The sequence below is a fragment of the Sorghum bicolor genome, chromosome 10, assembly GCF_000003195.3.
Source record: "Sorghum bicolor cultivar BTx623 chromosome 10, Sorghum_bicolor_NCBIv3, whole genome shotgun sequence".
NCBI classification, from domain to species: Eukaryota; Viridiplantae; Streptophyta; class Magnoliopsida; order Poales; family Poaceae; genus Sorghum; species Sorghum bicolor.
Window position 1 is genome coordinate 68477 of NC_012879.2, and position 24604 is coordinate 93080.

Sequence of the window (24604 nt, forward strand, 5' to 3'; positions counted from 1 at the left end):
CCTATTGTACTGTATTTCATCAAACACAAAGTGCCTAGCCTTGTTTAGTTCCAAAAAATTTTAAAAAATCGTTACTGTAGCACTTTCGTTTGTATTTGACAAATATTATCCAATCATAGACTAACTAGGCTCAAAGATTCATCTCGTCAATTCCGACCAAACTGTGTAATTAGTTTTTATTTTTTATCTATATTTAATACTCCATGTATGTATCTAAATATTCGATGTGACGGAGAATCTAAAAAAATTTGCAAAATATTTTGAAGCCCAATAAGAATGCGAATCGAAAAGGCAAAATTTTCCCAAAAAAACAAAAGGGTGCATCGTCATTTTGTTTTTAAAGAAAAGGAAACGGCAGGTAATAATAATTTAATAGATGAGAGAAAGGACCACCAAATAAAATACTGTAGTAGTAATAAAACAGTAGGTAATAATTTAATAAGGAAAGTAAATGCTGCGAGCGGGCGATTGGTTTCTTCTCGGCCTCATCGTCTTCTTCGCCGATCCCTCCCTCCCAGGCTCCCACCCCCGCGCTCCAAACCCTAGCAAGCAGCAATCAAGCGGTACCCATGCAGTCGTAATCGGCTCGCTGCCTAATCCCCGCCCTTTCTCATCTCATGACCATGCCGGCCTCGTCCCCCTCCGGTGGCAGTGCCTGTGCCCCATCGCCGCCGCCGCCGCCGCCACCGCCGCCGCGGGCTATGAAGCGTGAGCTCGCCTTCGCGCTCCAGTCCCTCTCCGAGATCTCTGCCTCCCCCGGCCGCACGCGTTCCGGCCGCCCCATCTCTTCCCTTCCGGACCCATCGGCATCAGCATCTCTCAAGAGGCGCAAGAGATCCGACCCGCCCGCCCCCGCCCCCGCCCCCGCAGCCGATCTCGTCTCCCCGCCCACGCCGCCTATCGACGCCGAGCCGCCTAACCAGCCCCTCCGTGACATCATCCAACCGCTCCATGGATCTAATCCTCCCACCGTCTCTGACCACCGATCCGATTCCAATGCCGATCAAGAGGTCGTTCCGCAATCGATGTTGGAAGCCCCCCAGCCATTCCACGCTGAGACTGCAACAGAGGACTCGGCAATGGAAGTGATTGCAAAGCCGAATCTGTCCGCAGCAGAGGATAGTGCAGCAGAGACTGCAACAGAGGACTCGGCAATGGAAGTGATTGCAAAGCCGAATGTGGCCGCAGAGGATGGTGCATCAAAGTCGAATGTGGCCACAGAGGACACTGCAGCAGTAGCACCAACTCTGCTGCAAACCACCATTGCAGATAGTGCATCAAAGCCGAATGTGGCCACAGAGGATACTGCAGGAGTACCACCAACTCTGCTGGAAACCATCCTTGCAGCTGGAGACCACCATTGTGATAACACAAACTCAAATGGAGCAAGTCTAAAGCAGCAGGCCGTCACCATTGCAACTGGAAACGTCCAGTGTGATAACTCAAACTCAAATGGGGCAAGGCTACAGCAGCAGGCCGTGGACAATGTATTACTCTCCAATACTATGCTAGCTGAGGATGCAGCCACACCTGCGGCTGCTGCCGACCTCAAGCCTGCAAGGCGCTTCACTCGATCGCTGCTCAAGAATAATAAACCAGACAAAGAAGAGTCTGCAGCTTGTGAAAGTCAGGCGACACCAGATGGCAGCAACGATGCCTCATTTGATTTCCCTTTGCTCCTGGAGAAGCCTCAGAGAAGGTTCACAAGGTCGTTGCTCAAGACAAAGGTTGAGAGCAGTTTGGTTGGATCCGACGATGCGCTGGACAGTGCATCTGACTCCCCTCCAGTGAAGAAGATGGAGATGAAGATGTCAAAGAAAGTTGCATGCCTCACGAAGCACCCTGGAAACATTAGGGAGCTGCTTAACACAGGCCTGCTCGAGGGGATGCCAGTTATGTACATCATTCCTCATAGCAAGGTATGTGAGAATCATCCTTAATGTTTTATGAGCTGTTCTTAAATCTGTGGTTACTGCTGTGCTAATGGCTTGCAAATTCATATTTTACACTTTTTTTACTGGTTTAACATAGTCTAGTAATATTAAGACAGAGTTATCCTTTGTTGAGACAGTAGGAGTATTTGGCAAACCTTAAACCATGATCCATGACAACAAGTGACAACAAGTACAGCTTAAGGATAAAGTTGGCATCGTGGAATTAGAGTTGCTTTGATGACATATTGCCTTGGATTTGGATTGTTGTCTGTCTAGTTTTTGTATCTCATGCAATTATTAACATAAGTTTATGCTTGCAAGTTGCAGAAGGCTGTGCTAAAAGGAGTGATTACTGGTTGCAATATACGTTGCTTTTGCCTGTCCTGTAATGGCTCCAAGGTATGTGTTCTGTAGTCTATAAACTATTAAAGAACAAAAACTGTTTATTTATGCTACTCTCCTTTCATTTTACAGGCTGTTTCAGCTTATTACTTTGAACAACATGCTGGAAGCACCAAAAAACACCCTGCTGATTACATTTACTTAGGGAATGGCAATAGTTTGCGTGACGTGCTGCGTGCATCTGACGGATCTCCCTTGGAGGCTCTAGAAAAAACCATTCGTTCCTCCATTGATCCAGTAATTAAAAGGAGCAGTGTTAATTGTTTGAATTGCAACGGTAAGAATTTCATGCTTTGAGAACTTTTTAGGTGCAAGTTCCTATGATACATTTGATAACATCTCCTAATGCTGCAGAGCCTGTTCTTCCGTCATCACAATCTGAAAATGTACTGTGTCAAGTTTGCCTCGAGTCAAAGCAACCTCAAGATCCTCTTACTGCATCGTATGCATGTAATGGCAGTTCAAGGTAAGCACTTTGAGCAAATAGTGTGCTACATATTCTTGTGCATAAATAGCTATGTTCTCACCATTGGTTAGATAATTAATATGTACAAGAGATATCTGCCTGATATGGTTAGATGCTAATGTCTTACTTTTTTTTTGTTCTATCTAAGTTCATAGTTTTAGAGTTTTGATTGCAAATTTTGCTTTTTTTTCTTTCTTATCTTTAAGTTCTTGCATTTAGATCTTATTACTTCCTTCCATCCTTTGTTTTTGGTCTGTAGTCTGACTCCGAGTTCCAAGGAGGCTTTGCTAAAGAACATATCATCAGGCAAGAAGGGTGGGAGTGCTGGCAAAGTAACAAACAAGTTGGTACACTATAAGCGTGTTATCTTTTCTTACTTATTATGTGTGCATGAGCTCACTGGTATTTTTTTGGGGGTACTTTTCTTCAGGGATAACAGACTACACAAATTGGTCTTTAATGTTTTGCTTGATGGCACAGAAGTAGCTTACTATGTTGATGGGCAGGTTGTTAGACTAAGGCTACCTCCTGGTTTTCTTCAATTCATTTTGTGTTTTCTTTGGTTTATAATTTGCATTGCATGATGCAGAGAAAGGTTGATGGGTATATCAAGGATCAAAGAATCTACTGTAATCACTGCAACAGAGTGGTCTCACTCTTCTCTCATTTAAGTTATTTCTTCAGGTTCATCATACATTTTATAAAATAATTAATCTTTTTTTATGCGGCGCGGAATATTCAGGTTAGCCCATCAGCATTTGAAGCTCATGCGGGTGAGGGATCAAGGCGCAAACCGTAAGTCTTTATGTTCTTGTGTTTAAATTATGCCAACACAGGGTTATCATGGTTGACCTCACTTTTTTTACATTGCTGCTAGGTATGATAACATATTCACATCAAACGGAGTATCATTGCATGAGCTGGCAATGAAAATATCAAAGGATATGGAACTGTCAGAACGCGAGACAGATGATCTGTGCAGAGAATGTGGTCAGGGGGGAGACATTTTCCCGTGCAAAATCTGTCCAAGGTCATTTCATCCAGGTAGTTTTGCAAGTCCTTGGAATTAATTACAAGCTCGGGAATGTTCTTTTTTGGTTATTTGTTTGTGAAGTATTTTTCTTCTTTTTATGAGAACGGTTTTAACAACTGGCTCGCTTGTTATACCAACTGCAGCTTGCGTTGGACTGCGTAAAGTCCCCTCAGAATGGTATTGTGATAATTGTCACAATCTTGTGCAAAAAGAAAAGGCTTTAGCAAAAAATAAAAATGCTAAAGCTGCTGGGAGGCAAGCTGGAGTTGATTCCATTGAACAGATAATGAAGAGAGCTATACGAATTGTCCCCATATCTGATGATCTTGGAGGCTGTGCTCTATGCAAGTGAGTACTTTTTCCTTATATATATATATACTTGATTAATCAATTGTAGTTTGGAAAAGTTAAGAGTTTTAGTAGCCAGGGTTCATCTGCATTGCCACCTGTTCAATTTACAGTCTAGTTACACCAGTGGGAACTGACGGTCTCATTACGAATATGCCAGTGCAGTTAATTCAGCACTTTAGCCTGTAAATAGCTTTAGGCACAAATAAATAAGCAAAAACCATGCATCCGAGCAAAGGTGAGTGCTCAAATAAACTTCATATTGTACAGATAATGGTCATTAGATGATTAGATCATATCCTGTTCAACATATGCATGTACATGCTCCTTATTCAGACCAGCTGTTTGGACCGTTCCACATCTGCAATTGCAAGAGATTTATTTACTTTTGCAAATCACAATTATATTTTCAGCTTCTGTTTTTTTTCGAATAAGTGATACCCCATTTCCATTGCATTGAACGGAAATACAGCAGAATTTTAGATCTGTTCAGAGTAGCAGACAGAGCAGACAGGCTCAAGAAACAGCAAAAGGCTGGAGTTTGACAACCCATGCCAGATTACCCTGAGAATGACAACTACAACTAACAAAATGAACCCTGAACTGAAATGAGATCAGTTGCTTCCAGGCTCCATCAGCAATCTGGCTTCTGCTCTGCGTCATCATCTTCAGCGGGGTCTGGCAGCAGGTTGGATCGAACCACCACTTGGTGCTTCTTGGACAGCAGCTGTAGAGCAATCTTGATCATGGTGTCAACGCCTTTAATCAGCATCTCCTTGTCAACATATTTCTAAAGACCTGCCCAGAATTTCATAAACGCACATGCATGACACAATCTCTATTGGGTTATGTAATTTTTTTCCCCTCAAAGCAAACTTTGTTCCTCATTTTCCAAATCGACCAGCAGACAGCTGCGGTTCCAACACAGCATAGAACTGTTTCCCATTGCCATTGCTCACACCACTTCCAGCTTTGAGCAAATGACGTAGGAACATTATCAGCACCCCGACAAGTAGCTATTATAGCCCAAATGATCTTAGCAACGGAGCAAGTAAAAAGAAGGTGAGTGACAGATTCATGCTGCTGACAAAAATAGCATATCGGATCCCAATTCCAATTCCTTTTTATCATATCGCCTTTGGTAAGAATAGCAATATTCGCCACTAAGCACAAGAGAATCTTGATCTTAGGGGGAATCTTTCCTTTCCAAATATATTTGAAGGTAGGGCCACCTTCAGAACTGGTAAGAGCATTGTAAGTGGACTTAACAGAGAGTTTACCACTATTCTCTAGTTTCCAAGATACTACATCCTGATCAGAGTCTAACAAGATTGCCGAAGCATCTTCAACATTTTTATTCCATTTCAAGATTAAGATCATCAGTCAGCCATCTACAAAATGTGACAATTTTATTCCATTTCAAGATTAAGGTCATTAGTCAGCCATCTACAAAATGTGACAGAAACTGTGCCACTGATTAACTGATAGACAGATGTTTTGCTGCTCACATAATTCGAAGAGATCAGGAAGAGAAGGCAAAGAGGGTCATTATATAACCAAGCATCCTTCCACACCAGAGTGTTTTTTTGCCATTGTTCACTTTTATTTTTCTCCCCTGCAAGTAAATGTTCTTGATGTTGATAAGATCAGCCCAAATGGGTGAATCAGTCTGTTTGTGTTTCAGAGCAGACAGTGTCCCTTTTCAAATATTTGTATTTGACTGATATATAAGGGGCACTATTTAGGCTAGAAGTTATGAGGGCTGAGCTGCCAGCAATAGACATAGAGGATTCTTTCCAAATGATCCTTTTTGCATTCTTTTCCTGAAGAGGGAGCCCACATGCAGCCTGCTAGGACTCACAGGAACCCCCAAAATACCTAAGGCCATGTTCGGTTATTCCCCATTCCATGGGGGTTGAAGGGGATTATGAGGGATTAGAGGGGATTTTGACTTGCTAGGGATTGAAACCCCCTCAATCCCCTTGGATTGATTTGCAACCAAACAAAGCCTAATAGGGATATTTTCAGCCTCTAGGGAAATCAAATGTTATTCCCATTTGGTCATCTCTGCCCCCCTATCTATTCTTCCTTTTGTTCATGGTCCCATCTACTTAATCTACTTAGATTCTTCCATCCATACCCCCTCCATCTGTCCTCTCATTGGACCTACACCTTACAGTATTTTTTGTGTTTCCCATGCAATGTGATCTGCAACTAGAGAAAGTATGCCCTGGAGAGCAGGATGTTGTGCATTAACTGAAATCTGCATGGCCACATGAGGATGGTTTCTTAAAGCTGACAGTTTTAGTTTTATCCTTATTATTATTTGATGGAGGCTGGGAAAATAAATTTTAGATCTTAAGAACTAGACTTCACTAAGTCATTTGATTAGTTGACTTGGTTTTTGAATCCCTAAACCTCTTCTTTTAGATTTTTGGTTTCTTATTAAATCTCTCCTATGATAACACAAGAAGCCCTTTTTGCATATGTGGCACAAAAATAGAGTGCTTTGGACCTCTTCTTTTATGCATACTTTTTAACAAGTATTGATCATAGGTATTTTATTCTGTTGTTCTGTTGAATGTAAAACAGCCATGAGTACAAACTAGTTGTGGGTTGGAAAATCTCTTGGTAAACTTTCAGTAAGGGCCTGTTTGGATCCCTTGGGCTAACAACTAGTCGCTAAAGGTTAGATCTGAACAGGTGGACTAATAGGTGGCCTAAACTTTACCCAAGGCCTGGACTAGTTGTTAGCTCACTTGTCCATCAAACCCAGCCATCAGGGGCTAATTTTTCTACTGATGGGAAAAAGACACGACATACCCCTACGCAACTGCATCGGCTTTGTTCCGCATCCGCTCGTTCCCTCGGTTCCACTCGGTTCCTCTGACATATGCTCACGATCCGCCCGCCGCCGCCGCCTCGTCTCCCCAAGCGCCAACAGTGGCATCCGCATCCGCTCGGTCCCTCCCACATCCAGTCGCTTTCCCTTCCGTCCGTCCTGCATCCAGTCGCTCTCCAGTCTCCGCCCATCCAAGGCCAGTAGCGTGCGGCGGAGGCCGTGGCAGCTTGCACCGGCCTTGATCTGCTAGCTCCTGCATCGCCTCGATCTGCTGCGCTGGCATACATGGGGAGGAGCTCCGGTGGCGTACGTGGGCGTGGACTACCTGCGGCACCTCTCACCGGCGTGGCATGGCCAGCTGCAGCGGAACTGGTGCTCGCTGCCGCCATGCGCGCCCTGTTCTACAGCCGCGAGGCCATCTCTCTCCGGTTCGTCTCTGCTGTCATGGGGCTTCTCTGGCACAGGTCACTCCTCGTCTTACCTTGGAGTCACAGTGGGGGGTGGTGCTGGCTCTTGGCTGGTTCACTGGAATGATTGAATGACTTTTGTAGTACTATTTCTTTGATTTTGGATTTTAGCTTTTTGGGCTTCAACCAAGAACCATGCACAGAGAAACACAGTTCAGGGGTATAACAGTTTTTATACTGAGATAGTACTACTTATTAGCCAGTGGATCCAAACAGGGTAACCCTAATTACTAGTCCTAGTCCATCCAAACTGGGCCTTAGTAACACGCTCAAGTACAACTGATGCTGTTAGACCCTATGGAAATGAGTATGCGGGCAGAAAATGGGCTGCTACCAGCTGTAGAATCTCTTGATGCCGCCGGTTAGGATAAAATAAATAGGCAAATCAAAAAGCACCTGAAGAAATACTGTGACTAGAATGTAATAAAGAGTTTAAACCCCTGGTACATAATGCCTTAAGCTATCTGGGTTATCTAAGTGAGTTTCCAGCAAGGCAGGATGACAGCAGCTGGTGCCTAGGCAGTAGGCACTCTTGGCAGTTATCTCTTAGAACAATGAAATGTGTGATATGTTTTTTAATGTTTGTAATTGTCAGTATGCTAGCCTCCTGAACTGCTAGCTGTGTTTTTTTTATGCTAGTTGCATTCTTAAGTGTTCTAACTGGTGAAGTTTCTCTGTGCAGACAGAAAGATTTCAACAATGCTGTATTTGATGAGCGCACTGTGATACTCTGTGACCAAGTATGCTATGCATTTCCTTTTTCTGCAGTGGCTTGATATTTTTGCTTGTACATCGTTATTTATATTCAAACTATTAATACATAATCTTTTCTTCATATGGTTCATTTTTCTCTTAGTTTTTTTCTCTAGATTAAAGCGCAACATACATGTGCAAGTTTACTGTTATACTTGGCTGACATATTTCTATTTTGTGCTGCTCAGTGTGAGAAAGAGTATCATGTAGGATGTTTGCAGAGTCAATGGCAAGTAGAACTAAAGGTTAGTGCAGAATGACCTTATTATGCGATTAAAATCAGTCATTATTATCTTAACGTAAGGTTTGGTGTGCATGATATATTCACTTCAGATGTAGTATGATGCTTTTACCTGGGTGAATAGCTCAATGCTAACACAATTCAATTTTCTACAGGAATTGCCAGAGGGTGAATGGTTCTGTTGCAGCAGTTGCTCTGAGACACGATCTTCATTGGACAAGATAATCTCAGATGGAGCTCAACTTTTGGCTGAGCGAGATCTTGAAATCATAAGGAAGAAACATGAGACAAGAGGTTTATGCATGGACACCAGTAAAGATCTCAAATGGCAATTACTTTCTGGTAAAAGGGCTACTGAAGAGGGAAGCATATTGCTCTCTGCTGCAGTGCCAATTTTTCATGTAAGTCCTGTATTATGTGATCTCATGTTTTTGTATAGATAAATTTCTTGGTCAAAAATCGTTGTTTCATTTCATCCTTCGGACGTGTTTCTCATCTGATGGTAATCTGTTTTTGGTAGTTTGTTATTATGTTGGATGGATGCATTATAACATATGTCAGAAATGTTAGTTGTTTATCAATAGAACTGTGTTTAGCCCATGTTACTACCAAGCTTGCCAGCTTTGAGTGAGTTCTTTGTTCTTTGATAGTAGCCTAATGCCAAACAGTAAGCTTGTGGGCACCTTAAAACAGAAATCGCTGTACAATTGTCATATTCTCATCTCAGAAGAGAAAATAGCAAATGTTTGCTCTGTTGCTAAGAGATTTTGGCTGGAGAGTAACAAGTTCAAAGCTTTAGTTGCCAGCTTAGCATTATTAGTGGAGGTACATTAGGACTTCTTATCAAACTATCTTAGAATCAAGACTTCAGTGGTTTCTCACGAAGTGTTCTCTTGCAGCAATCTTTTGATCCGATCCGTGAAGCTCTCACAGGTAGAGATTTGATTCCTGAGATGGTTAATGGGTAAGATAACCGAACAACACTTTGTTTTAGAGGTATGCAACTGCTGCCTCTGTAAAGGCCCTCATCTCATTTAAATGTACCAGGAGGGGACCTAAGGAGGGAATGCCCGGACAAGATTACAGTGGAATGTACTGTGCGCTGTTAACTGTGGGGTAAGAACTGTTATAGCAAAATGGAAAATCGTCCCAACTTTTGCATCCATATTTACTGAATAATAGTTGCTTGTTGCAGCTCTACTGTGGTGTCAGCAGCACTTATGCGTGTGATGGGAGGTGATGTAGCTGAGCTGCCACTAGTTGCTACAAGCCAGGATGTTCAAGGGCTGGTGGGTCTTAGAATTGCTTTGACGCTCAATACTAGATTGTTTATTTTGGTCATGCAGTTGGTTCTTTGTTCATTGGTTGATGTTTGACCTATTATATTACGCTAATGCAGGGCTACTTCCAAGCCTTGTTCTCATGCATAGAGAGGGTGCTAGTCTCGCTGAAGATCAAGCACTTTGTGCTTCCTGCTGCACATGAAGCTGAAGGGATCTGGATGAAGAAATTTGGCTTCTCTAGGATCCCTCCTGAAGAGGTTAACTACGAAGCCTGCCATTCAGTTTAGATGGTATGTAGATGTAAATCTAATTGATGTTGATGTTTTGCAGCTGGAAGCTTGTCTTAATGGGGCACACCTGACTATATTCCATGGAACGTCATACCTGTACAAGGCTGTTCCAATGTCATGATGTTGGTGTTGCAATAGCACGATTTTTGTCTGTCTTTTGGGGTCGCCATTGTGATGTACATAAAGAGTTGACGAAAGCAAAGCATGGCAAGACAATGAACGGTTGGTATACAGGAGCTGAAGCTAAGGCGAAGAAAAGAGCCAAGGAAGAATACAAGAGGTCATGGGATCCAAATTAATTTTACTCTTGAATCGAGTGTAGTAGCGCTGGGGTTGGCAAGTGGTGGCACACCTGGCTATTTTTGGTGTAATACTATGTGCAATGCAATTGAAGTGGCCCCACCCAGAGTCTTAGCCCTAGAGACAGATTTTGCAATCCAATTTTGATGTGTTTGACACTGACAAGTGGTGGGGCTCGTATGTGTAAGTAATCGGTTGTTTTAGTTGAACTTGACTCCAAAACTGCTACCAGAGCTATTTTGATGGTGGAGTACTGGAGTGGTTTTACATTCCTTTGTCCCCCCTCTGATAACATACATTCCGGTTGAAGCTGCGATATATACAGGGTAATGCGAATTCGGAGCCAGTTGTTTGTAGTTGTTGGCCTGCAGGGACGCAAAGTTTACTATGCTACCGTTGCACGGATGGCGTGATGTGGGCCGTCCAACCCCTCCTACGTGACCACCTCACACACCTGTGCCCTATCGGAGAGGGAGAAAACGGCGGCTGGCGTTAGGGTTAGGGTTCTGATGGGTGGTAGGGAATGAGTCTGGTAGCCTTAGAAGGGGGGTTTTGGGGGTGATGGTTGTGACAAGGTGGTGGAGGCGGGCGAGACACTTCTTCCACCCAAATAGGCCCTAAGGAGTTCTCAATGTATGCACTAGGGCTTTCTCAATGCCATAGTGTGGTGTGCTATTGCAACATACTCCATCTAAAAATAAGTCCGCATCTCATATTTTGAGGAGCCAAGTAATCTAAACATCGACCAAACATATGCCTTGAGATACTAATATTTGTGATAGTAGATAAGCACCATTAGATTAACCACATCATATATTTTTATAGTAAACTTAGTTGAAGATATTTGTGTTGATACTATTTTTATAAATCTATTAAGGTTGAGATTGGTTGACTTCTTAAAATGTGAGATAAAGACTTATTTTGGGATAGAGGGAGTACATGTCACTACCAAAAATCTATGTCACATCAAAGTGTTGCTCTAAAGTGGCAGAGATTTTTGTAGAAGTATCCACAACTTGCATTTCTTGCTTCAATATTATTTTCGAGTGCCACAACGTCCCAATGACTCGAATCAACTTCTTCTCCCCTGACCATGTCGCTCCCTCAAAATAGAAGTCATTCTGAAGTTTCCATAAGCCCTAAGCAACACCATTTTTTTCTCAACCAAAAGCGTGCAAATGATTCAAAATCTTGGCCTAGCAAGACACTTAGGGTTTGTTTGGTTTCCTTCTTGGATAGCTTGCATTGCATCTAGCCAAACCAAGCTCCCTCTAGCCAAGCTGTGGTTATGAATATCATTGTTGTTTGGTTCGTACGCTCACACTACTCGTTCAAGCTAGGCCGACTAGAAACCCGCCAGCCAGGCTACGGCGCGCTGGCTGCACACGCGGGCCTAGGCCCAAGATGGAAAACCAAACGACTTGAGCCTGCATCCTAAGGTATGTCAAACCAACTAAACAGGTCTCCTCAAACAATCTTTCAAATGTTTTTAGCTACACATCACCCAAAGAATAAATGACTAGTTGACTTAGATTTGTTGCAAAACAAACATGTTGCATTAGCGAATTTCTTTCTTTCCGCAACGCTATCTCAGGTAAGCAACTTATTCTTGGTTGACAACCATGAAAAGATCTAAACACTCGGTGGGATAGTAATTGTTTACATGGCTTGAATGTAAACTGGAACTGTACCCGTTTGATAGTTATTTATAGTGTATAATGAGTGCACCCAATATTTTCCACTTGAGCTAAAGCTCCAAACAATATTATCATTATCATCAGTAAAGTAAAATTAATACCCTCAGTGATGCTTATCAGCTCAAACCATAACGTTATAAGACTTTACCCACAATGGCCAATCCTCCCGCGCATAAAGACTTTACTGTTTTTGTGGTTGGTCTTATATATTTAAAGTCAACAATCTTTTTTCATAAGGAATTAGATTAAAGGTGGTATATGAAGTAAGAGACACATGTTGAGATTTATGAGGTCTATAATACCCCGGCCACCAAATTCTTTCTTTTGGACAATTGATTGCCAGTTCACAAAGTGATACTCGAGTTAAATTTCAGAGTCATTCCAAAGAAAGTTAGATATCTATACAAATTTGTAGTATGAATAGCCCATTTTAGAAACTTGATAATAGACAATATATAGATAAATCAGAATATTATTAGATAGGCAAGATTTAAGTATGCATGCAAATGACAACATCCCACCTCTCTCATCAGCGACCCTTGTGGACTACTGGTTGAATGGCTGAAAGTCCTAGTTTGGTTTTGGATAATTGATGAAACCCTAGTACTAACCTTTATACTAAGTGTGTGTAGACTTAATAAGGTTAGTACATGCCAAGTGATGGAGCAAGTGATGATCATAGTGATGATGGTGATGACCACAAGATGATAAAAGTGCTCAACTTGGAAAAGAAGAAAGAGAAAAACAAAACCTTATGGAGATCAAGGCAAAGGTATTGCTTAGGGTTTTGATTTTGGTGATCAAGACACCATAGAGGGTGTGATCACACTTAGGATAGATAGTCGTACTATTAAGAGGGGTAATCTCGTGGTGAAAACAGTTATTTAAGTGCCACTAGGTGATTGGATTCCTTGCATATGCATTAGGACCTAGTGAACTACTCAATTAACCCTTGAAAATGTCCTTGAAAATTGCTAACACACATGCACAAGTGTTGTGACACTTTGGTGTTGGCACATGGGAGCAAGGGAAGTAGTTGAAGATAGTTACGGTGAAAATCAGCTTTCTCTGAGGCACCGGACCCAGGAACAGTGCACCCTGAGCGTCCGGTGTAGCACGTCCGCTGAGGACGTTGTCGCTGGAAGTTTCTAAGTAAGCGTCTGGTATGCACCGGACGCGTCCGATGTGAGACCGGACGCGTCCGGTGTGAGCGTCTGGTGCTAACTCAGTTTGCAAGGCTCTCTGCGCATGCGTCCAGTGTGAGACCGGACGCGTCTGGTGCTACTGCTCTTTTGCGGAGCTCTCTGTGCACGTGTCCGGTATGGACCGGACGCGTCCGGTGTGATCAAGTAGTGAGTCCGGTGCTGAGGTTTTAATGTGACACTTGTTGGCGGCAACGGATACTTTTCAAACGGTCGATAGCACCGGACGGTGTCATGGCCAACACCGGACACGTCCGGTGTGAACGCAGACAGTGGGGTGTTTTTAGCCAACGGCTCTTTGAAGCTTGGGGCTTCTATAAATATGTCTTGGTCGGTTCATGCTCACTCTCTTGACTCTCTACCTTGTTGATACATCTTGTGAGCATACTCCCACACATCCCACTCACCTTGTTCAAGATTTGATCATCCAAAGTGAGATTGGGAGAGATCCTAGTTGCATTTACTTAGAGTTTGAGCATCTAGTGGCACTAGTGATCGTTGAGCAGTGGGTTTGCTTGTTACTCTTAGTGGTTGCCGCCACCTAGACGGCTTGGAGCTGCGGTGGAGCATTGGCATGAGTTGGTGATTGTTCGTGGCCATCTTCCGGTGATTATGAGGGGTCTTGTACCTTCTCCGACGGAGAGCCAAAAGGTAACTCTAATGAATTGCTCGTGTCATTGAGTTACCTCACTTGTGGGTCGGTTCTTGCGGTGTCCTAGTGAGGATGAGGTTTGTGCTACACCTCTTAGCCGCCGAACCACCAAGTGTTGGTAGACACAACGGGGATGTAGCGTGCCGGCAAGCACGTGAACCTCGGGAGAAAATCGTGTGTCTCTATTGTGATTGTTCTTTGGATTTCTCCCTGTGATTGGACTTCATATTATTGTGATTGGTTCATCCCCTACACGACGGTATAAATATCTCTTCCTCTCCTTTTACTTACCGCAAACTAGTGTAACTAGTTTAGTTGCTAGTCTTCTTGTGTGCTTAGTGATCATATCAACTAGAATTGTTGGATAGGTGGCTTGCAAACAACCCTTTAGAGCTAGAGCAAAAAGCTTCGCTTTGTTATTTACTTACCTCTTACTCTAGTGAGTTTGTAGAATTTTTAAATAGGCTATTCACCCCGTCTAGCCATATTAGGACCTTTCAATAGCCTCTCTTTTCATTTTTGTATAATGCAGAGGAGTTCCTAGGTTTTTAATGGAAAACTCACTTTTTTTAAACATTTTTTTATACTCATAGCCCGTATTCTTCTCCTCTATAAACTGACCGGGTAGATCACTTTTATGGTAATCGTTTCTCATATCCGAGAATGATCATATTGCTTTTAAATATTATCGCCATAGTATTGAGTATTTTAAGGGTTGTGTTATTTACTTGTCTACTTTTGACTTTGAGACGACATACCATCTTTAATAAGTCCTGAACTGATTATAGATCAGTTGGTTAGGTTCTTTGTGGTAGAATCTGTCCATCCGGGTTCTAGTCCTCAACTTGGCACGAGTTACCGTATTTTCCTGGATTTATTCTAGGATTTTATCGTGGCTATGCTTTTAGTGGTAGGCGACATTTTCATCGACAGTGAGGCGGTTGTGGTGATTTCGTGATTCTCGTGATCTGTCGGCTCAGTCATTTGGAGGTGTTTATAGGAGTAGGGTTTGTGCACGTGTGTTCATAGGGATGAATATGCGTACCTTGTGAGTGTCTTCGTTGTACCGTGTAATTCTAAAAAAACATTTTTTAATGATCCACTACAACATATGAAAAAATAGATTAAGGATAGGTTAAATAATCAGAGCAACTCTAGAAGACTCTTTATATTCTTTCTAATTATTAGAGATAGAGATTTTGACCAAAAATACCCTCTAACTAATTCTTTAATTAGATCTTTAAATATAAACATCATTTATTCTGGATTTCTTAGCTCTCTAGATAGAAAACTATTAGGTAGTATAAAGATATAGGAAATAATTTTTACTTAAATGACTCTTTAAATGATGATGTCGAGAGTAAATTTTAGAAAATTATCATAATCCCTCCATCCCAAATTATAAGAGATTTTAAGAATTCTGACGAGTCAAAACATTTAAAGTTTAACTAAAATTATATAATAAAATTTATTATACCAACTAAGTAACATTAGATTTTTATTAATTATATTTTTATTTGATGTCATAGTACCAAAAAGTTAACGAGATGAGGAAAATCAAATGCACGGTTGACCGACCACTTCTTGGTCAGAGTCAGATGGCTTGATCTGGTTATGAATTCAGTCCTCGGTTGTCTTGTTTGTCGTCTCCATCATCGTCTTCCTCCAGCTCCTCTCCTCTCCTCTCCTCTCCTCTCCTTCAGCTGGGTTTGGATTGGTAGCCACCAGGCCACCGCGTAGAGACGAAAGAGATAGAGGGACCTGCGGCAGCGAGGTCAATTGCATCGAATCGGATCGGATCGGATCGGGTCTCGACTCAATTCCCGCCGTTAATCCACCGCCAACCTCCTAAGCTCCCACCACGGCAGCGGAGGCGTCGGCCATGCCGGCGCGTGTGGCGGCGGAGATCGCCGCGCTCCCGGAGCCGCGCGGGCCCATGCGCCGCCTCTGTGGTGACCTCACGCGCCGCATCCGCCTCCTGGCGCCCCTCTTCCAGCACCTCCAAGACCGGGGCGACGCCTTGCTTCTCGCAGACGCGCTGGGCGCCGCGCGCGATCTCCTCCGCGCAGTTCACGATGGCAGCAAGATCTACCAGGTGCGCCGTCTTGCCGCCTTGCTTGCTCCTCCTCCTTTTTTTTTTCTTTTTTACTAGGGGCAGTATAAGGATTATTATTATTAGGGGTTCCCAGGATTCTGAATCCAATTCCAGCCAACCCATGAACATTGAATCATGAACCAGGCCATGCAAGGGGATGCCGTGCTCCAACGCTTTGCAACTGTCAACAGGCACATTCACCTAGCCTTGGATGCCTTGCCCTACCAAACCTTCGACATGCCTGAAGAAGTGCTGGAGCAGGTACCAACTCAAACCCCTCCACAATCCTGATATATAAATTGAATGAAACCATCACCTGCTATGCACTGCACTGACGTCCACCTGTCCAGGTCGATCTTGTGCATTCTCAATTCAAAAGGGCTGCAACCACAGTTGCTCCACCAGATGCACAGCTGTCCAAGGATATATGCTCTGCTCTTGCTGACAAGGCCTTTGACCCTCGGGTCTTGACGAGGATCTCAGATAAGCTGCAATTGCACACCATGGCCGATATCAAGAAAGAGTCCCTCGCCCTGCATGAGATGGTCATCTCCAGTGGCGGCGAACCTGATGGCTGCGTTGAGGAGATGTCCTCCTTGCTCAAGAAGCTTAAAGACTGTGTCGTCACTGAAGCTCCCACCACAGAGACGCTCAGCACCAGGTCTGCCTCCATAAAGCATACATCTCCTATCATCCCTGATGAATTCAGATGCCCAATATCCCTTGAGCTCATGCAAGACCCTGTCATCGTTTCCAGCGGACAGGTACGCCTTCCATAATGCAAAGTTGTAACCACTACTCTACTCCTTAGGTACATTGGTTTTAATGAAACCTCTCTTGTCTTATCTATTCAGACTTATGAGCGATCTTGCATCCAGAAATGGCTTGATTCTGGACACAAGACATGCCCTAAGACACAGCAGCTCCTCTCCCATACGTCACTGACACCAAACTTTGTCCTGAAAAGCCTAATAGCTCAGTGGTGTGAAGCCAACGGCATTGAGCTTCCGAAGAACAAGGCAAACTCCCGAGACAAGAAAGCAGCAAAAAGCTCTGACTACGACCATGCTGGTTTAGTCTCCCTAATGAACAGGCTGAGGAGTGGCAGCCAAGATGAGCAACGTGCAGCTGCTGGTGAGATCCGTTTGCTTGCAAAGAGAAATGTCAACAACCGGATATGCATTGCTGAAGCAGGAGCAATTCCCTTGCTAGTCAATCTACTTTCCTCTTCAGATCCAAGAACGCAGGAACATGCTGTCACAGCGCTCCTTAATCTCTCTATCCATGAGAACAACAAGGCAAACATTGTAAGCTCTCATGCTATCCCTAAGATTGTGGAAGTGCTCAAAACTGGGAGCATGGAAGCTAGAGAGAATGCAGCAGCCACATTATTTAGCTTGTCCGTTGTAGATGAAAACAAGGTTACAATTGGTGGCGCTGGCGCAATACCTCCACTCATTAATCTTCTGTGCGATGGGAGCCCAAGAGGGAAGAAAGATGCTGCAACGGCAATTTTTAATCTGTGCATATACCAGGGAAATAAGATACGAGCAGTGAAAGCTGGAATCGTTATCCATCTGATGAACTTCTTGGTGGACCCTACTGGGGGAATGATTGATGAGGCACTCACTCTTCTGGCTATTCTTGCTGGTAACCCTGAAGCCAAGGCTGTAATTGCGCAATCGGATCCCATCCCGCCACTTGTGGAGGTGATTAAAACTGGGTCTCCTCGCAATAGAGAGAATGCTGCAGCCGTTCTGTGGTCACTTTGTTGCACTGCTGTTGAGCAAACGAGGGCTGCAAAGGCTGCTGGAGCAGAGGATGCACTCAAGGAACTGTCAGATTCTGGCACAGAGCGTGCAAAGAGAAAAGCTTCTAGCATTCTGGAACTCATGCGTCAAGCTGAAGAAGCATGAACCTGAGTATAGTAGATTTGTGAGGTTGTGGCTTTGTTATATTGTACACATAGTCACTAAATTCTTATGAATAGTGTTGACATTTGAGATATATCTGTAGGCAGCAGATGTGTTAGAATTTTCTGTAAACATATAAATTGGATGTATAATAATGAAAGTCAGCCCAAAGTGTACTTCTTATTGATAAAAAGCATAGCAAATACATTTGTATGTGATTCAATTTGGTGGTTATCATCGTTTCAGGTTTCATGCTTGCAAATTTCATTTGCCCTTGTGGAATATTTCAATAAGTTTAAGAGAAAGGAAACCATAAAGTTGCTTGATGGTTCTGCTCTATGGTTGGTACGTTTGGTGGCTTCATGTTGAAGTAAGTTTGCTCTCAGCAAATTGTTACTGAATTTTAGAAATTATTTTAATTGTTTCATGAAAGTTTCAAGGTTCATTACAAGGCTTAATCTAGCTTGGTTTCCTTAGGGGCTCACATCATTCTGCTATTATCAGAATACCTGTTTTGTTGGAAAAATTGATCCCGTTTCCCATTTTCTAATAGATTTATAGATCAGATAAGGTTGAGTTAACATGATATCCTTTGTTATCTCTCTCCTTTGGTCATTTATTCCATCCTTATGTGAATGTCAGCTCTGAAATTCTTTTATGCCATGGGAATATGGCATTTAACCAACCAGGAACCTGTTACTGTTGATGTTGATGTTTTTTTTCTCGAATACGCAGGAGGACTGCGTATCATTGTATTAATAGAAGGAAAAAGTAGCCGTACAAGACTCAACACACAACAAAGAACACACACAGAAGCACCCACAAGGGCACCTAGACCGCCTCACACCTCACTTACAAGCTAGCAGAAAAGAGACTCTCAAGACTGAAAAACACCCAAAGCCCACTAACCAACATCTAGCCCCTTGGCTCCAGCCAAAGACCAAAGCAGGGCTTCCTCCTGAGCAAGTGTCAGAGCTGTGGGCAAACTCGGGGTGGCTCCATTGAAGACACAGTCATTACGATGCTTCCAGATAGTCCAGGCACCTAATATGACGAGAGATTTCAGACCTTTTCGCACTTCTCCACTGGCTGTCGAAACCGTCTTTTCCCACCAGGCATCAAAGGAGGAATCAGTAGGCTGCGAGGCAAGAGCAGCCAGCCCAAAGCTATGGAGGATAACAAACCAGAACTGTCTTGCAAACACACAGCCAATTAGCAGATGTTGAATGCTCTCATCCACCTGATCACAGAGCGGACACTGTTCAGGATGGGGGAGGCCACGCCGCGCCAATCTATCGGCTGTCCAGCAACGGTTGTGGGCAACCAACCATAGAAAGAAGCAACATTTTGGGGGCGCCCAAGAATTCCAAATGCGCTCATAAGGGGCAAAACTGATGGCTCCCTCAAAGAGTATATCATAGGCAGATTTGGCTGTATATTCTCCTGAAGCAGAAAACCTCCATATGTGTTTATCAGGAATCCCTTCCTGCAAAACAATTCCTTCTACAGTATCCCATAATGCAAGGTATTCCAATAGAGCCTGTGCAGGGATCTCCCCCTGAATGTCCTCTATCCATTTGTTCTCCCTGAGAGCCTGCAACACAGTGCGCCTGTTTGCTCTTCTTTTAGAAACCAGAGTAAACAGATTGGGTGCCAGGCTCTGGACACTTTTACCAGAGAGCCATCTGTCCTTCCAGAATAAGGTATTAGCTCCATCCCCAATTTCGGTGGTAGTGGCCAGAGAGAGAAGATCATCAACCTCCTTACTAGTATGGAGAGGCAAGGTTGCCCATGGTTTGCTGGGTTCAGCTTTCTTTAGCCATGGCCATCTTACTCGTAAAGCCACTCCAAGAGCTTTCAGATCAGAAATACCAAGACCTCCAAGCTCCCTGGCCCGACGAACTTTAGGCCAAGCAATGAGACAATGACCACCTTTTGCTTCCTTGCGTCCCCTCCAGAGAAAACCCCTTCTGATTTTATCGATGGCCTTGATTGCCCAAGAGGTTAAATCATTAGCCATGGCTAGATAGACCATCATAGCTGTTAGAACATGTTGCACTTGCACAGCCCTGCCGGCCTTAGTCATCAAATCAGCCTTCCAACCCGGCAACTGGTCCGCAATTCTATCGATTATTGGCTGAAATTGATCCTTTGTTAGCTTCCTAAGGGAGAGCGGGAGACCCAAATATTTGCAAGGAAAATCCATGATTTCACAAGGCAATAAATTCTGAATCACTTGCAAATCTGTGTCTGTGCATTGGATGGGCATTACACTGCTTTTCTGAATGTTGGTCCTCAACCCTGAAGCATCTCCAAACAGCTGCAGAATGTCAAGAGTCATGGTGATGTCCTCAGGAGCCGGTCTGAGAAAGATGGCCACATCATCAGCGTAGAGGGAGATCCTGTACTTGAGGGAACCAAGCAAATTTGGGTGATGTCGTTGCATATGTCTAAACGCTAAATTTGTTTTGCAATCAGAGCATTCCGAAAGTCCTTGGAAATTAGGATGGCTTTGCTGGAAGAATAAAAGTGAAGAATCCAGTAACACAAATCACATTGTTGCACTTGTTTTATGGTTCTGATTTCCATGTCACTAGACCACATAAAAGGAGTTGAGATGTGAAATGGAAAACCAGATAACAAACTAAGTAGACTAGATAGTTATGCAGCACGTGGATCATATCACTTTGTTTGTAGCTACTTCCATGATTTTGTTATTCTGGAACAAACTACAAACACAAACACTGTGTCACTATTTTCATATGAAAATAACAAGGGAAGGGGCATAAATAATATTTTAATAGCCAAGCTGAGTCCACCGCACCACATCACTACATTGTGGTATGCCAAATACACAACACGTTGGTACCATAACTAGATGTCGAGAAAATGCTGTTCACAAATTCTGGTCGTTTTGGATCACGTCAGTCATGTCTTGGTATCTTTTTTTCCTTTTGGGGGACTTCTGGTACTCTATCATGGACAGTGAGATTAGAGTACATGGTCGAGCATAATGTCGCTTATGTGAGGACAGGTGTCCCCATGCTGCAGATCTTCTGCAATTCTGGCTAACTCTAGCAGAAAACCATTTCCACAACCTGAACTATATCTATATGTAATAATAGATTCATGTGTAGCTAACATTAATGTGTCAGATTGCCTCAGCCCATGAGCCACCGTGTTTTGCTGGTGAGAAACTGTACAGGATATGCATTGGTTGGCAATGCAATTCTTATATTCAACTGAAATGTCTGAAACATTTTTTTTTTCGAGCCCTGCTCCTTTTCCGTTTCTTGGGTGAAGTTCGGGCTATGCTTTTGGTGACATTATGTAATTTTAATGTTTAAAAGTACTTTTAATGTTAAAACAAGTCAGTCTTTCTGCGGCTATTGCAACACAAGCTATAGACTTCAGTGTATCTCTCCTGTTTTTCAACCCATGAACTCTCATGGAACGTTTTAGTTCAATACTACGCATTATGCATGGTAAATAGCAAATACTATATATAACATACAGTTGTAGTTGTAGGCTTGTAGCCTCGAGATATAAAATAGCTGGTGTGACAAGGGGTACAGAAGTATACCATTAAAAAAAGAAGCCTTCTCCTACAGGATGTCAGTACACAGTAACATGCCGTAGCCCAGGGACACCATTCGTTTGCATGCATCACATGGCCAACCTAAGCAGCGCAAAGGACAGGGTTCCAACTAATCATTCATGCCCATATCATTTGCTTGCTTAATCTTTCTCATCTCATGTGTCTTGCCCCCTTGCATCAATAATCAACACTGCATCTAGCTAGTGTGATGACACAGCTTCTATCTAATCCTTTCACTTAAACTGCTAAACAAATAGGCAACTTGGTTGAGGAGATCTAAAATGCTGCTGGCCTTGTAGTAGTAGTGTTCGACTTTGACCGCAACTGCACGCACCTAATCAAGATTCTTATACTTGTTACAACCAGAACATCCATTGTGATATTATTCTATCTCCACATGTGATGTTTAACTAAGGCAAATTCCAGCTTAGCTTGTTGGCGTTGCCCACCATGTTGCTACAATCATATGATAGATGATACCGATTCATCTCTTGGGATCCCCATGTCTGATATGATCCTGAGCGTTGGTTAATCCCCACTAGTTTGATCTCAACCGTTGATTGCCTAACCAAACGACCTGCCTATGCTTGTAACAAATCCTTATAAAGACTGCCCATACGCAGGGGATGTAATGAAAGTGAGGTGTCTGGGGTTGCAGCAACAAGCCTCTGCCCTGAGGTGGCATTAGGATGGGGCACATTGCTGAGCCTACCGGCACTGTGGTGATTGGCTGCAAAGTGCTGCCGATCTTCAACGAGCATGGCATTGTTGACAGTGCAATGAAGAAGATGGTGCATAGGATTGACGGCAAGAAGGCAGTTGCGCGGGTTAAGGAGCTTCTGAAACGGGCTGCCCAGGCCAGGCCTCACAGCGCCACTGTCAGTGGAAAGAAATGGAAGGTATATGTGTTCCTTTGGTTTTACTTTTTTCCCCCTTTCATAGGTTAATAGTAGTTTGTTTAGCTGTGTAGCACACACCCTGGACTCAGTTTAGGAGCTACATCAAGATTCGAAGATTTTTGATGTAGCAAATACATAAATGTTTATATGTTGAGATCAAATGTGTTTTTGCAGAAGGTTCTGAGCTTCCACGCAAGGGACAGCGCTGCAGCCACAACAGCCTCCAAGGGAGCGCGGCAACAGCAACAGAAGCAGCAGCAGCAGGTGGCTAGCGACGAGATAAGCTGCAGCTCGGGCAAGCTGAGCTTCAAGTGGGACGTGGGCAGCTGCTCCTCGTCATCGTCAGTTGCGTATTCGCCGCTGTCGTTGATGTCAGCGCCGGCAAAGGCCTCGGAGCAGACACTGCTGACGCCGTTGAGGAAAGACTACTGCATGTCAAGGCTGTCGTCCATGAGCCAGCAGAGTATGTTGTACGGCGGCAGCAGCCCAAAGAGCTTGAAGAACATGGAAGCAGAGGAAGAGGAGGCGGCCTGCAGCTGCAGGACGGCGCAGTGGATCACCACCGATTCAGACTGTGAGTTGTGTCTACATTGTTTATATATTTGTCTATGTAGCTGAACATGCATGTGATATGCACTACTGGCACCTCACCTGCTTCTCGATTGGCTTGCAGTTGTTGTGTTGGAGCTGTAAGATAATGCTCATCAAGACTATCAATTAAGCAATATGTGAGCAGAGACGGCAGATGCAACACATTTGGTTGCTTAGTTCAGCAGCAGCAAGCATCTGGCTTTTCTGCTGTCCTGATTCTGAAGAAGGAAGGATGGATGGATATGGATTGATTCAACGGCGGGCAGTGCAGTGCTGAATCCTTTGGTTTTGCTGCTCCATTTCCCAACGTGGCGTCTAGTACTAGTACTCAGCTAATCTAATGAATATATAGTTACCTTGCCAATTAATTGAGGAATTAATTGCAACATAATAACCCGGCCGGCTCTATCCTGTTCATTCTGACTGACGGATACCACCTTGGTTCTGTATGTACGTATGTCCTTGGTACCACCTTGGTTCTGTATTTCCAGGGACGACGAAATCGAAATTGATGAGATGGTTGGTTTGGTTGGGGGCGTGTGACTGTATGCCTTGCTCATTTACTTGTACTAGTAATGCCTGTGCTCACGCTAAACAACCGAGCAACGAAATTTCAAGAAAAGAAAACTTATAATAGAGGAATCGTGGCTTACATTAAACTTCCGACTTTTTTGAAGTGGTAATTCCATTACTCAGTTACTGGTGCCAAATTGGCAACCACATCCATCTATACAATTTAGAATACTGAAAAACAATATGACAATACCCTGATTTAGAATCAACTACCAAGGTGTTGTACATTGGGCTATATTACAAACTCCTGAGGTATGAAGTACATAAATATTTTACAATTATGAGCTAATGTTTCTTGTGTACTGGGATCACAGCAGTCAAGTTCCCATCTCCGTTCCCGCGACAGGAAGAAAACTTGGGTATCATTTTATAACGTGAGAACGTGAACATTTGTATTTTCAGAACCTAGACATTCCCAGAATGTGGAACATGGGAACAGGGATGTGGGTCATGTTTCCGTTCCCAGGCTACTTGGAGTATCATTTTATAACGTGAGAACGATAACATTTGTGTTTCCGGAACCTAGACGCTCTAGAATGTGGAACATAGGAACAGGGATGTGGGTCATGTTCCCATTCCCAGGCTATTAAGACTGGGATGCGTAGACTGGGATGCGTAGAACATTTGCGTTAAGGAAGGGCATGCAGCTCGGGCAGATTTTTTAAAAGGTGAATCCAGATTTTTTTTTTCTCATTGGTACACTTGAAATTGAGCTTCTGAAATGAACTGCACATGAAGAGAAAAAGAAGTGTTTACACCAGCCCATCTTCTCCATTAATGAATCTGATCCCATATCAATATGTCGGATACCATAACCCAGGGTACCTAAAATGGAAAGCTCAAGACCCCATTTTCCGATCTCATGCCAATATTGTCGGATACCATAACCTAGGGTACCCAAAGCGAAAAGCTCAAGACCCCATTTTCTCTTTTTAAAACAAAATAACAATAAGTTATAAAGGCCAAAGTAGTCGCTCGTCACCCCACCCGAGGCTCAATCACCGAGCCTCAGCAAGAAAGACAAC

At 43.4% G+C, this 24604-nt stretch overlaps 3 protein-coding genes across 5 annotated transcripts; all 3 read left to right on the forward strand.

Moving 5' to 3' along the window:
- Window positions 446–10646, forward strand: LOC8066856. The gene is made up of 18 exons (XM_021449472.1): window positions 446–1919; window positions 2262–2333; window positions 2409–2613; window positions 2691–2802; window positions 3062–3145; window positions 3233–3308; window positions 3392–3451; window positions 3545–3597; window positions 3680–3846; window positions 3979–4183; window positions 8175–8232; window positions 8434–8490; window positions 8642–8887; window positions 9386–9450; window positions 9534–9602; window positions 9682–9775; window positions 9886–10026; window positions 10100–10646. The coding sequence occupies exons 1-18, from the start codon at window positions 618–620 to the stop codon at window positions 10178–10180; spliced, it is 3147 nt and encodes a 1048-aa protein (XP_021305147.1). The 5' UTR covers window positions 446–617; the 3' UTR covers window positions 10181–10646.
- Window positions 15510–18163, forward strand: LOC8065353 (U-box domain-containing protein 12). Its single transcript, XM_002436268.2, has 4 exons — window positions 15510–16005; window positions 16150–16266; window positions 16356–16769; window positions 16860–18163. The coding sequence occupies exons 1-4, from the start codon at window positions 15793–15795 to the stop codon at window positions 17919–17921; spliced, it is 1806 nt and encodes a 601-aa protein (XP_002436313.1). The 5' UTR covers window positions 15510–15792; the 3' UTR covers window positions 17922–18163.
- LOC8065354 lies at window positions 17931–23565 on the forward strand. Of its 3 annotated transcripts, XM_021449408.1 has the most exons (5): window positions 17931–17945; window positions 18165–18288; window positions 22140–22415; window positions 22593–22989; window positions 23089–23565. In XM_021449408.1, the coding sequence occupies exons 3-5, from the start codon at window positions 22206–22208 to the stop codon at window positions 23106–23108; spliced, it is 627 nt and encodes a 208-aa protein (XP_021305083.1). In that variant the 5' UTR covers window positions 17931–17945; window positions 18165–18288; window positions 22140–22205; the 3' UTR covers window positions 23109–23565. The 3 variants fall into 3 exon arrangements, with proteins under 3 accessions (XP_021305083.1, XP_021305081.1, XP_021305082.1); XM_021449406.1 differs by lacking the exon at window positions 17931–17945 and having other exon boundaries at window positions 22590–22989; XM_021449407.1 differs by lacking the exons at window positions 17931–17945; window positions 18165–18288 and having other exon boundaries at window positions 21385–22415; window positions 22590–22989.